General features: G+C 37.8%; 1 protein-coding gene across 2 annotated transcripts; it reads right to left on the bottom strand.

The window, feature by feature from the left end:
* Positions 1-4938: 4938 nt before the first annotated feature.
* Positions 4939-14391, bottom strand: c9orf72 (C9orf72-SMCR8 complex subunit). Of its 2 annotated transcripts, none has more exons than XM_055170359.2 (10): positions 14246-14391; positions 13293-13840; positions 13108-13203; positions 9731-9795; positions 9551-9623; positions 9356-9472; positions 8581-8816; positions 5902-5959; positions 5689-5798; positions 4939-5387 (listed from the first exon to the last, which is right to left on the bottom strand). In XM_055170359.2, the coding sequence occupies exons 2-10, from the start codon at positions 13737-13739 to the stop codon at positions 5201-5203; spliced, it is 1389 nt and encodes a 462-aa protein (XP_055026334.1). In that variant the 5' UTR covers positions 13740-13840; positions 14246-14391; the 3' UTR covers positions 4939-5200. The 2 variants fall into 2 exon arrangements, with proteins under 2 accessions (XP_055026334.1, XP_055026333.1); XM_055170358.2 differs by having other exon boundaries at positions 14237-14385.
* Between the last annotated feature and the right edge of the window lie 59 nt (positions 14392-14450).

Here is a 14450-nt window from a genome sequence, read left to right on the forward strand (position 1 = left end):
GTGAGTCAGTTTAAATCTGTTAAAGCATCGAAAATACATTTTGGTCCAAAAATAACAAAAATGACGACTTTATTTAGCATTGTCTTCTCTTCCGGGTCTGTTGTGACTGACGTACGACGGTGCTGACGTGTTATCTGGTGCGCCCCAGCTTTTTTGTGCCCGAGCTTGGCCCTGTCCCAAATGGCACACTCCAGACCTGTGGTTCTCCTCAGAGTCCACACTTTGATGACATCATGTAGTGCAGACTTTAGGGAACCTTGATGTGAGTCCACGTGGGTGCACCGGAGTCGTATTTTGGGACAGACTCGAGCATCACACTGGAAATAGGTAGAGAAGTTGCCCGTCAGTGTGAACTCCTCCCTTCACACTGATTGGTCGGATTGCCCTTTCGCAATTTAAGGCCACGAGACCGAAAGTCCACATGAAGTGCGCCATTTGGGACAGCCCCAGATTGGTCTGACTGCTCTTTCGCAAAGACTTCTGGGTTGGTAAAGAGTGAGAAACCTGCTGCAGTGCAAGGGGGAAAAAGGGGGCGCTGATGAGCACACTTCAAAGCGTAAAAATGACAGATGGGACACCCTATGGACTCGTAGACTTAAGGGCTCGTTATAGTCGTGCGTAGGTCCTATGGCGTAGCTGCGATGGCGTAGGTTCCGCGTCGGTTTTCATTGATACTTTTGCGTCGTCCTCTGCGTCGACGTGCAAACACATGCGCAAACCGCTGGTAGGCAGTATCCACATGTGTAACCACAGTAGCAGCACGACCATTAGAGAAGAAGAAGCTTGGCAAGTTAACCCATTGACAGAATGTACAGAACATACATACAAAAAATATAGACATACAGTATCCACATAACACCAGAGACAATAACCACAATAGTGTGGTGCCACAAGAACCGACACGCTAATGACATCAAAATACCGCAAGAGCAATTTGAGAAATCACACGGAGAAGTCTGCTTTGAATCGCTCTCGCGATACTCAGGGCCGGGTCTACAGGGGGGCTGGGAGGTGCATTGCCCCCCCAGATTTTCTTTCTGCCCCCCCCAAAAATGTCCCTTTAAAGAGTCTCTTTAAACAAAAAATGTCTTCTGTTGGCGTAGTGTTTACGCTCCCACTACTGTCTGATTAGTTTATACAAGTTTTGTAGGTCTTTTCAGCAGTATTTAACTCACAGGAAAAGTACTACTGTTCTCTATGACGGTAACAAAAAAAAAACACATCTTTAAAATATATTTCAGAAACAATGCAATTAAACGTAATAACACAAAACATATTAAAATGAAACTTTTTTATAGTAAAACATGCCCAAAATAGCCCCTTATCCTTTCTTAGACCTCATTATTTATTCATTTAAATACAACAACCAATGGCAAGTCTCCAGCAGCATTTAATGTGTTTGTTTTAGACATAGTTCTGTTTATTAAAATTAGAATAGTAGTTTGGTTGTGGCATACTATATAGTAGATATAAATGCTATAAGATGGTTATACAGTAAATATACAGCATTGTAACAGCTGAGCATCGCGTGCAGTTTTAAAATCAAATTTTAGCGGTTTTGTGAACGTCATTCATCAGCTCATTCAGCTCGCGTTTCAGAAAAACTTCACACGCAAAAATCAACCGACTTTTAAGTTCAGAAGGAGCTGTCACTCCGCAAGGTCATCGTAAGGTAAAACGTTGTATTTTATAATGTTGCGTTGTATTATAATATCTAATTTGCTGTGTTATGAACAAAGCAATGTGATTTATCTTTGGTCTCGTCGCAAATCACACTTACAGTATTTTAGGGCTTGTGCTTTTGTCTGGTGCTGTTATAGGCAAACAGGGTAACCTTTGACGAATTTGTCATGCATGTCAAATTGCCTTCATGATGTTTCAAAATAGATTTTTTAAAGCGTTGTTTTTTGTTGTGATATTTGAGGTTGCTGCAGCAGCATGATAGGGTCAGGAATTGATAGCTTATCACATATATTAAAAATGCATTATTTTAAATGAAGAAAATGTTTGAGAAGTGGAAATAAAGTGCCTAACAAGTGTTTATATAGAAGAAAGGCATATGTTGGGTAGGGTATGTATAAGAATTACTTTAATTTATCTATAAGTGAAATAATAGACTAAATGCAGTGTACACATTAATAAAATAGCTATATGTACAGCTTTGCATTCATATCACCTGCTTGCGTGATTTCATTAACTGTGACTTAATGTGTTAAACTACACTAAGTGTAATCATTATAACATTAAAAATCATTATAAATCTAATCACATCTACTTTTAAAATTTGAACGTGCAAAAGGACATATACATTTCCCTTTATTATAAGACATATGCAAAATAATATTGAAACTTCCATAATTTTAGTGTATGAATCATTTTAGTTGAGATATGGCTGCCCAGCCAAAAATCCTGACTGCCCCCCCAGTCCAGCAAGCTAGTACCGGGCCTGGCGATACTTACAGTAACATCACCAAGCGGACTGGGTAGCACCAAATGAAGTATAGTTCGCGACACAAAACAAAAAAAATAAAATAAATAAACAAACATCAATGTGGAGAAGTAAACGAGTGGAGCAGTGCTGGAACATAACAACAAACAGGTAACAAGGTAACAACAAACATTTGACTGAACAACATTTAAATGTTGGTCTGACGGTTTTTCATATTCACAAGCTGCGTCAGTTACTCGTTCAGTATGTTTGTTTATGCTTCAGTGTTAAACTTCCCTTTGGAAAAGTTTTTATTTTTATATCTAGAAAATGTATTATTGCTCAAGCATGTAATTTTACGTTGAATGCTAAATATTTGCAATTGTTGTCTTAAAACAATACATTTAAAGCAAGGCTTAGGCATTATAAGCACACTTTATTAAGGCAACACATTTACATACAAATGTACTAATTTACATTTTGTGTGTAATATAAAATATTCATGTAAAATCAGCAAGACTACACCATTATTAGGGGCCATTAACACACAGGCAAAAATCAAGATGTCCATGAGGCACTTTCTGTTATTTGCTGACTTCCTTCCATATAGTACCTCGGAGAATTAGTCTCATTTAATGTTGGTACAGTCAGTTTTTTTACTGTTCCCACATTCCCACCAGCTTTCCTATATTCATGTCCCAAGTCAGATGCACAAGAGGCATATAATTAACCGTTAAGTTTATTTTATCACTTCAACATAAGTGTCTTCAACAAAGGAGTCTCTGAGGGATTATTTCATCTGTTTGATCTCAGACATGTTTATAAAACATTTAATTGCAACCCAAATGGAAAGAAACTAACATTCTGCTAAATCCATTCCCAGGTTTGAAAAATGTATTCAGTTTAAATTACAGTGTTATTTAAGTATAACAACAATTTAACTAAAATGCAATGTATATAACAGGGGTCATTAACTATTCTTCTTTGATGGCCATATTTTAAAATTGTAAATATGATGTGGGCCAAACTTTTACTCCTATTTTAACCGTTTATATGTTTTTTACTTTGACTTATTATATAGGTCTTATTACATGGTCTAATTATTTTTTTCTTTTTATGGAAATGGTAAGCACTGGTTTAAAACAGACAACTTTTTGCACTTTAAACTTAATACCTAATCTATGATGTAGGTAGTAGCATAGAGAATCTTAGAAAAAATAAGAAATTGATGCAGTTATTTTCATATTTCATCTACATTTATGATTAAAGGATCAAGAAACGAGTATAGGATATGACATGGTTAATTTGTACATCAATTTTGTTTTTTTCCTTCCTGTCAATGGAAAACTATCGTATAGTGATTTTTTTATATATTTAAAGTAGGATAAATATCTTCAAGAAACATTTGCTTTACTTATCTTTTAAGATTTTTGCATTAATAAAATGTATAATTTTGACCCATACAATGTATTGTTGGCTAATGCTACAAAGATGCTTGTGTGACTTATGACTAGTTTTGTGTTCCAGCTTTATATTGTTTGTTGTTTATGCTTTTATGTTATGTAACATTTATGATAAATATGTTGTGCTTTTAACCACAAAAAAGTTAGCATCCAAAAGTAGAATAAAACTGCAGGACAACCATGCATATAGTATATACATTTATTTACAATAAAAGGAAGTAATTGCAAACATTCCTCTTGCTTTTTAAAACAGGTCTTCCATATATGTAGTAGTAAATGCAATCCAAATGTTTGAAATGACTAAAGTCTGTCCTGTCGACAAAGATCTTGCAGTCCAGACCCTTTTTGGTAAGACGGCAGCTTTTTGTTGTTCTTTCTGAGCTTTCATCTTCAACTCTTTCTGTTGCAAACAGGGCAAGGGCGTTGACACCACTGAAGTGCAGCTGGCGAAAAGTTTCACTCGGACGTTCAGGTGTTGGCTTTGCCGATCATGTCTTCGGACCTTTTTTGTTGCCGGACACGGACACTCAAAGCAGTCATTGGTCGGCGGTGTCCATTCATTGTTTGCACTTAAATGATGCTTTGTCACCTTGGGTATCTCATGACGCATAACGGAGGTAAGTGTTGCCACCTCAGGAGTGTGTCGAGATGACTTGTTGACAGCTAAGGGTTGACAATCTCTGCTTTAGAGTCAAAATAAGGAACAAGAAAAGTTTCCTAATTACATTTTAGAGTTTTAGGAAGTAACAGATCTGTCAGTTCAATTCTTTAAAAAAGAAAGACTATTTCATTTTTAACAAGGAAGCAGTGCACAATAAAGAGATTAAACCTTAAATGGGCTACTTTGTTAAAAAAACATTCAAATGTACTTGTATAATATAAGTGATTGGCATATGCTGCTATATCATGCTATTAAGCAGATATCAATGCTGTCAGTGTGTGGTGTGGTAAAGAAATCTATAAATTATAAATCAAAAAGTGATTTACTGTTTATCAAACACATTCTTTATGTCACGTATGTGCCTAAATGAAAAAAACTCAACTACAGCCAAGAATCTCATAATCATCAACCGTGTTAAAGCTTTTGTACACAAACAAGAATTTGCCAGCTTCAGTAAGCAGATTATCATTCACTTACAGCAGATTTATTCCAATTAACATTTCCAACGCAGCTATCATAACAAAGCAGACAAATTTACCACCACATTTTCGAGAGTTTTGTGCACAAAAAGCACATACTAAATAAAAATGTGAGTCTGCTGAGAGAGTCAGGTGACCTGATGACATCATCTATAGCAAAAGTCAGAGGTCAGAAGCTCATGAGGAGATCACGCTCCTGCACGCTGGTAAGAAAAGACTTCCCAAAAACAAAGGAGTGAAGGCCTGCCCGTAGCTTCTCCGCCATCGCCATGATGATGTTCAAGTCTCCCTCCACCGTCAGGTCCAAATCAGTTTTTAGATTGCGTAGAGATTTAAAGGGTTTCTTCCCCTTCTGCCTGTAATAAATAATAACAATGATCACTTTTCAGATCATGAAATATCATATTAAATTTTTACAATTTAATTGTACAGTTACAATGTTAATTGTTGTACATAAGATGCTTAATATCAAGTTAAAATGAACAGTAGTGTCATACTACATATCTGCATGATGTTTATATGGTATGTACAGAGCGCACTGGGTTCATATGCACTATTGCATGTTCATGGAATTGTACTGTAGGTAAAGTGAGTGGGTGTTTGTCTACTAAATATATTTATTGCAGTAGATAACAAGCTCAAAATTGCTGCACATACGTCTCATCCTCAATATATCGGAGTAATGTCAAGGCCTTCCTGTGTAGCAGAAGAAGGAAGTGGGACAAGTACACACTCCTCAGAGACAGGCCTGGTTTTAATAGAAATACCTAGGCAAAGATACACAAACACACACGTCTTTTATCAAGGCCACGGCAAGGAAGGTTATTATAAAGCTCCTGAGAATTTTCAAAGGAAGTAGTGCAACCTTACCTCATCTATGAAGGACTTCACAAGTGTGTCTTTATGCATCACGTCCTGAAATACATTCCTAAAAAAAAAATCCAAAAAGACATGTACCTCTTTACCAAAGATCAGAATCAACATTTTAAGTAAAAAAAAAATGAAATTGAAATGCCTACATGACATATGATATATTTTTGTACATTGAGTCAGTGATATGCCCAAATGAAATGTGAAACGTTCCCGTTTCACCTCTCTCACAGTCTGTGAACTTTTAATGGAAAAATTTTCAGGCAAACTGTCATTGAAAGCCTTTGAAATTCAATGATGCAGCTCTGTTTGGGCACAGCACTGAACCATGACATTACCAGAGAGCGAAGAAGAGTTTTCACAATTTCAAGGACAAACATCTACACACACATAGGAAAATCTCAAAATCAAATGTTAAAAGTCATTTACCAGTTCCTTTGCAATTTAATTACCTATATCACATAACTCTTTTAATTGCTTAATTTTGATTGGTTGATTGTGCCATTAATGTGCTGAAGTTTTTATGAAATATTCACTAAGCTGTACAATCCACTGTTGTCTCAAGCAACCAAATTTCTACACCTGTGCTAGTTTCATGTTTCTCATATCACCCTGTGGTCTCTTTCTTCTCACATAATAATGTAATTTCCTGTTTATCCCCATGTTGTCCTTTTGTAGAAGTAAGCTACCAAGGCCATGAAATGAAGTAATAAAGTAATTTACCATAGTTAAGCAAGTTTGAGGCACTGCGCATTGTGTCACTTAAACCCTAGTAAAATAATCACAAAAGTTATTACTTTAATAAACACCTCAAGCTTATACCCTCCGCTGGTGTATTGGGGCTAATTTTGCAATAATCACCAGCTAACTGTTCATTATGTTTTACATGCTGTCTACTTGGGGTCTTCTCGGGTCCAAAGAAATGTACACGACCCGAAATAACCTAAATCACCCAAACCCAGCAAGCATAAATGTTTTTTTGAAAAGAAAGACAAAACCATACAAAATTAGACCCGAGTCCGACCTGACCAAGTGATTTTTTTTTAACCGACTGCACCCGAATGTACTGTAAACGGCCCGACGTGTGCAGTCTGAAGTCCCAAATGCACCATTCAGTCAGAAAGAAACCCCGGTGGCCTCACAACCAATTTGGCCGGCTGCACCATTTGTTATCTGACAACGACACCAAGGTAACTGCTTACAGCAGTGGTCTCCAACATGGTGCCCGCACGGAGTCTGTGAGTTGCCCGCCAAAGCACAGTCTATTAATAGACTTAATTTTAATATTTATTTATTACATTTTGTTATAAAAGCTTGGCTTTTATGTATGTTAACATTTAAAGGATTAGTCCATTTTCATCCAGATAATTTACTTACCACCACGTCATCCAAAATTTTTATGTTTTTCTTTGTTCAGTATTTTTTGAGGAAAACATTCCAGGATTTTTCTCATTTTAATAGACTTTAATAGACACCAACACCTAACATTCAATGCAGTTCAAAATGGCAGTTCCAACGGAGTTTCAAAGGACTCCAAATGATCCCAAACGAGGCACAAGAGTCTCCTCCAGCGAAACGATAAAAAAAAGCCCTTTAAACCACAACTTCCCGTCCACTTCCGGTCCCGCGACGCGCCAGCGCGACCCCACGCAATACGCCATGACGTCAAAGAGTCACGGAGTGTTTACAAGTGTGGAGAAAGAGGACCGTTCCGACGTTGTTGTATGAATGATACTTATTAATGTCTTTGTGTCAGTTTATTGTTTAAAATGGTCCGTAATGAGCGTTTCATATATGTAAAACATGACCTTTTCACGGCATTACGCAATTACGTGAGGTCGCGCTGGCGCGCCACAGCGCGTGCACTTGTGGTTTAAAAGTGCATATCTTTTATTTTTCTTGTCAAAAATGACAATCGTTTCGCTAGATAAGACCCTTATGCCTTGTTTGGGATCATTTAGAGTCCTTTGAAACTCAGTTGAAATGGCAACTTTAAACTGCACCAAAACTGTTACATGCTGGTGTCCACCAAAATGAGAAAAATCCTGGAACGTCTTCCCCAAAAAACACAACTTCTCCCCGACTGAACAAAAAAAGACATCAAGATTTGAATGACATGGTGGCGAGTAAATTATCTGGATTTTCTTTATTTTTTAACTCTCTATCTGGGACAAAAGACCATGAAAGTTTGATATCCTGACAATAATAAACCACTCATTTGTCTTAAAGGGATAGTTCACCCCAAAATGAAAACCCTGTCATCACCCACTCATCCTCATGTTGTTCCAAACCCGTACGAATTTCCTCCCTCTGATGAACACAAAAAAGACACCCTGAGAAATGATGGTAAGCACACAGCTGATGTTAACCATTGACTTCCATAGTAGGAATAAAAAATATGATGGAATTTAATGGGTACCGTCAACTGTGCACTTAAATCATTTATCAAAATATTTTCTTCATCATTTATCACAATACTTCCAAAATATTTTTTCCTACTATGGAAGTCAATGGACACTATATGCTGTGTGCTTACCATCATTTCTCAAAAGATCCTCTTTTGTGTTCATCAGAAAAAAACATGACAACATGAGGATGAGCAAATTATGACAGAATTTTCATTTTAAAGTTAACTATCCCTTTAACTAAAAAGAGATTTTTAGGGGTCAAATGTCATACAGGTCTGGGGTGTAGGTGTCCTGGGCGTTGATGAGGTTGTCTGGACTGATGTCATTCTCACTGGCAGCCCTCCAGAGGGCACTGAGCTCAGCACGCATGTAGCGCCGTTGATGGTACATGTGCTCGTGGCAGGGGGGCATCTGCTTCACCGTGTTAATGTCCACATCAATGTGGGTGGTTGGATAGGGAGCGTACAGCACCTGCCGAAAGGGCAACACAAAACTCCCTGTGGAGTCCTTGGAAAGAGAACACATTTTTAAAGTTGAGGTAGAAATATCAAAAAGTGCACATGATTGACCAAGCAAACCAGTGGGAAACTCTCTATAAAGCACTATCTGCCAAGTTTTGGAAGAGCCATGTCAACATCAAAGATGCCGAAAGCAAGTTTCCAGTAACTGAACATTTTTTTTAACAGATGATTTTGTGAATGGTCTAATTTTCAGTGCTTTATTTCTTCAACTATGTTGTGTCCAACAGAGCTCATGGTCCACTAATGTGAAGCTAATGACTCACCCTATGAGACAGTGCAAATTAATTACGACTGTCTTAAAACAAAATAAGAGCTCTGTCAGGTCTAACACTACATGAGGTTCATAAAACAGATGCCTAACTCTATGCAGGAGCTTATCATGCGAGTCTGAAAGCAGCAAAAACTAGAAAATCACCTGAAGCTATATCTGCCACTATGAGTCCTTAATGATTATGGACCATAAAGAGTTTTATTACTATGTGCAAAATTCTGGAAAGTAGTTTAAATCTAATATGTTGTAGATACCTTAAGGAGACCCTGAACAAACAGGCCAGTGTCATATTTGAACAAACCGTCCGAGTGACACAATCGAGAGCACTTTCTCTCCGCGGGGGTGAGGAACAGACACAGCGTGAGCACAATCTAGTAAAGGAAACATCATAATTCAGTGTACGTGTGGGACTTAGGTGTGGATGTTAAGAATGCAGGTGCTTACAGTACCTTATTGACTTTCTCAGGATTGCTACCAACCACCACAGAACAGCCACAGGTCTGAAGATGAGAGCTGATAGCCCTACAGAGAAACATATAAAAACATTACCGTACTAAACCATATAATAGACAGATGATATTAAGATATATAAGATCATTGGCTTCTCAAAGGCATGCTTAATGTCTCACTTGTGCAAAAAGTCTTCATGACAGCTGTCTCCAATATCATCGTCATTGAGCACAGTGTCCTTTATCTGTAACAAGAAAAACTTGCCTTTATGTGGGTCAGTGAAAAAAAGACAGTGTGAGAGAGATACTATACTTTTACATTTTCTAGACAAAAAGATCATCTGGGGAATGATTCAAGGATTGTTATCTATAGGATAGTTAGATATAATATCTAAAATTCATTTTTGAATTGCATATGAGAAATTAACCACTAATTTCCTTATTAAATATATCAGTAATATATTATTCTATATTGTATATTAAATTTAAAGATAAATTGTATGTGAAACAATCACACTATAAAACACTTTCAAATTGAAACTGTGGCACAGTGGTTACCGCATTTGCTCTGTTAAAATGGCCACATGACGCATCAATCATGCAGGTGGTTTTGGGTCGATCTCTTGTTTATCCCATTCCTCCTCTATCTGTCCCGTATAATTTCCTAATCTATGTATAATTTCCTAATCTATTTTTTAAACTGTGATAGACCGATATATTGCAGTGGCCGACATATCAGTCGGTATTTGGATTTTTTTTATTTCGACATTGACCGATCTTTTCAATCTGCCAATAAATCCTTTAGTTCCTTATTAAGCCAAAGGCTGACAGACATTAAAATGACCAATAATTGATCACTTTTTAAAGTGGCATTCTGATGTGCAGTTAAGACCTGTTGAAACAGTACCATGACGTGTTAGATCTACAGTGTCTTGTAAATTTATTTTAAAGACTTAAAGGTGCCAAAGAATGCATTGAATAATATTTTTAATTGTTCTCTGATATCCACATAGAAGGTATGTGGCTTTTGCAAAAATTATCCAGAGATGGTTTTACATGTCCATTTACAACCATAGGATTTGCCCTTAGAATGAAATAGTCTTTTATTACCTTATTTGAAAAGGTCATGAATAATAATGTTGAGCTCTGCTCTGATTGGCTGTTTCTCAGAGCAGCTCTTTTTGATACGGAATTTGAGGAGTAATCAATTGTTTGGAAATTGTTAATGGACGTTTCTGAGTGGTAAGTTTGTGTTATTTTCAGTATGAAGTCTGGACCTGCAAAATGTAACTGTAACGTCAATAGAACTTCAGCCTAAATGCTAGCATATAGCATTAACTAGCATATAGCGCTAGCTCAACAGTCACAACTTTGTTTTTAGCATTGTAACAACATTGTACTTAATTAAATGTGTAATTTCATGTGGGGCATACATCTCGATTGTAACATCACAGTTGGTGTTATGTTGACAGGGCTCAACATAAAGGACTGCCCGGTGGCCAGCGTAAGAGACGTTCGGGCAACAATATTGTCACTTGCCTGATTGGGCCAGTGCTTCACCCTCAGTCACTAAAATATATTTTCTGTTTGTGGCCATATGTCTGTTATGGAATGTTATCATGGCGACACACTTTAAAGGAACAGTATGTAAGAAATTTATATCAATGAATCATAAAATGGCCGTGATATGTCACTAGACATTAAGAAATCATTTTCATTTCAAATACTAACATCACTGACAACAGTGCTCCGGCTAGGATATTGTCATTTAAAAAGTGTAGTTGCAGCCCTCAACTGATGTTTATGTTGTCAAGTTGTGTATTGGCCATCGGTTGTGTGATTGCAGTACCAGTTTTAGCCACAAGTTTAGACACAAGTTGACGAGACGAGACGGAACGAAAATGATTATAAGTCTGAAGTTTATATCATTTTTGCCTTTTTTGCGTGAAATCTGTCTGTTTTTAGCTAAAAAGTATCAGCAATGCTGCCGCTTCCTATCCTTGATTTGGGTCAACACAGTCTCACTCACGCTCAGTCCCCCAACCCGGCTGCCGCCATGCCGCGCACCAGATTTCACACAACAACACAGCTGCGGCGAGTTCGAAGGACCGTAGCGGTGACGCCAATAAACGGAAACGACGAGATGATTTATGGACATACTTTCAGTATAGTCCATCAGACAGAAAAACGGAATGCATATTGGGAGACGACGGTAAATGTGGCAACAAACTAGGTGGGAAGAATACCACCAACCTCAAGCGGCACCTGAATGCTCATCACGCTGTTAACATATCACATACATTCAATTTTACTCAACATTCGGCTTGTGACACATTTCATGGTAAGCTTAAGGTTTTACATGTATCTACTTGTCAAACCTAAGCCCATTTCCAATACTTTTCGTGGTGTATTTAAATAAGGCAAGGCACGCGTTTCTCAACTTTATAAGCAAGGTCTCAGCGTAACACACAAACTCAACATGAGGGTATATTAGGCTCAACTTTTTTCTTCATAACTTTTTGTTATGACATGAACAGAAGGCACACCGACTAAAACAACGGCAAGCCCTCAGGGACAATCTTAATGCACATTTTAATTGTATTAAATACACCATACTTTTTAACCTAAATTCATTGGTTAAAAAATACTTTTTTTTACTAAAATTGACTTAAACTTGACTAAAACCTTTTTGTGTTTTCGTCGACTAAAACTTGACTAAAACTACACATTTTATAAGTGACTAAAATGTGACTAAAACTAAAAGCATTTTCGTCCAAAAGACGAAAACTAAAACTAAAAGGGCTGCCAAAAACAACACTGAATCCTACATACTGTTCCTTTAAGATTCGCAAACATTAACTTCTAAGAAATGCCATGATGTTTCTCCTACCTTCCTGGTTGTTGTAAACAACAACGTGTGGTGTGTTTGTTATGTCAGCTGGTAGAGCAGAGAGACGTTAAGATGGTGGGGGTGCTGGCCAAAAACGAAATTATTTAACATCTTGGAAGCAGACATTTACTTGAGTAAAACACGACATAAGAAACAATGCAATGTTTTGCACAGTTTGCCGTCAGTTTACAGGTAAAGTCGGGAGCCTTTTTCGTTGGAAGATGTCTGCTGTATATGCATACAATTATATTTTACTTTTGAATTATTATTTTTAAATATGTGAGTCACTGAAATCTTTGTTTTTAGGGGGGCCAGTGAAAATTTTGGCAGAGCAAGTGAAAACCTGAACTACTGGCCTAACTAGGCCAGTATAAAAATTATTTGCGTTGAGCACTGGTTGAGATTGGCTGTTTTCCAGCGGCCTTTTGCATGCACAAGGTTTATATAAGGAGGAAAGAATCGTCTTTGAGGCTCACGTTTTGTCATTCATTACCATGTACAGAACTCTTATGGGTAAATACAGTTTTCCATTCGAGGGTACTTTTTAAAAGGGTGTATTTATAAATCTTTTCTCTTTGTCTCTCATTTACTCTTACATTTTACATTACATTTGTGTTGTATCCCAATGGGATATCGGTCGACCACTACCAAAACCCAAAATACTTACATCCACCTCCTCAGGTACGCTGTGTTTCTTCATAGACGTGAGAAGTTCCATTATAGGAACAATCTCAGATGACAACATAGAGATAATGCTGTGACCCTATAAGCAAAACAAACCACAGGAAGACTTTACAAAAAGGAAAAAGCACAGTACAGTTGTATTATGATGAAAAGATTCAGAACAAAGACCTTCTGCATGCAGATGCGTCCCTTGCGGATGATGTGTTTGAGTCTTTCCACACACACGCTGTGCAGAGGCAGGTAGAAGCTCAGCTCTGACTGCGGCAAAATGATTGACAGAGCGCAAGTGTTCTTATCCCCTTTGAGTTCCCCATCAAAGATCAGCGACACAATGATGACTCCCTTTTCTGCCAGGACGAAGAACTTGACATCCACCGCACCGCTCTCAGCACTGCGCAAAATCTCGCCATTAAGCGTGTGATTGGCCAGAAATGTTACCTCTCCGTCACTAAGCAGCGACAACCCCTGACCTCTGGGGGCCCAGATGTGCCGCACACGGGGTCCCAGGATGTTGTCCCAGTAGGCAAAGGTCGCTGCCAGCATGGGACACCAGTCATCAACCAGCACTTCGGTCTTAGCCACAGCTGGAGACTGTGGAGGACAGCCTGCAGACATTGTGTCCCCAAACAACTGTACAGTCACAGTAACTTACTGTCAGTCACACAATGCAGATCTTAGTGGTGGTAAACAGATTGCGACATCCCTCTGGTGTTGCACTGGACACGTGCAGTAAGTTTGTGAAAAATAGGAACAGAAAGGAGAAGTGGGACATGTAACATACACATATATATACAATTAATTTTCAATATATAATATTTCGTCAAAAGGTAATCGTTTCAATCTAATATAATATTTAATATTTCTGACAATTATAGACACGAATGGATTAAACACATTTGATTACTATATTTAATACAACGTTCAAATGACTTAGCTACAGCTGTTCATAGACACATATTATTTATGTAGCTGTCATACAGTAAAGCTGCATACAACTGAGCTAATGTCAATCATTACGCATCGACTTCCTTCTAAGAAACAAATGTCTACATTGCCTAAAAACGTACTAAACGTGGCGTTATTGTAAATGTGTGGCATATTGAGAGTATTACCTGTTTTACCTCAAAACAACAAAACGACGGTCCCTTTTCCTGGCTATCTTCTGTGTTGTCACGACACGCATGCGCAGAAGCGCGCTGCTGACGCTCGAGGCTGAACAACGCTCTCTGGCGGAGGAAACACGGAGATGAGTTTTAACTACATTATGCTTTGTGCTTTTGTTTAACCATCACTTTTGGATGTGAATAATATTGAACAAAGATGTGT

The sequence above is a fragment of the Misgurnus anguillicaudatus genome, chromosome 11, assembly GCF_027580225.2.
Source record: "Misgurnus anguillicaudatus chromosome 11, ASM2758022v2, whole genome shotgun sequence".
In the NCBI taxonomy this organism is placed as follows: Eukaryota; Metazoa; Chordata; class Actinopteri; order Cypriniformes; family Cobitidae; genus Misgurnus; species Misgurnus anguillicaudatus.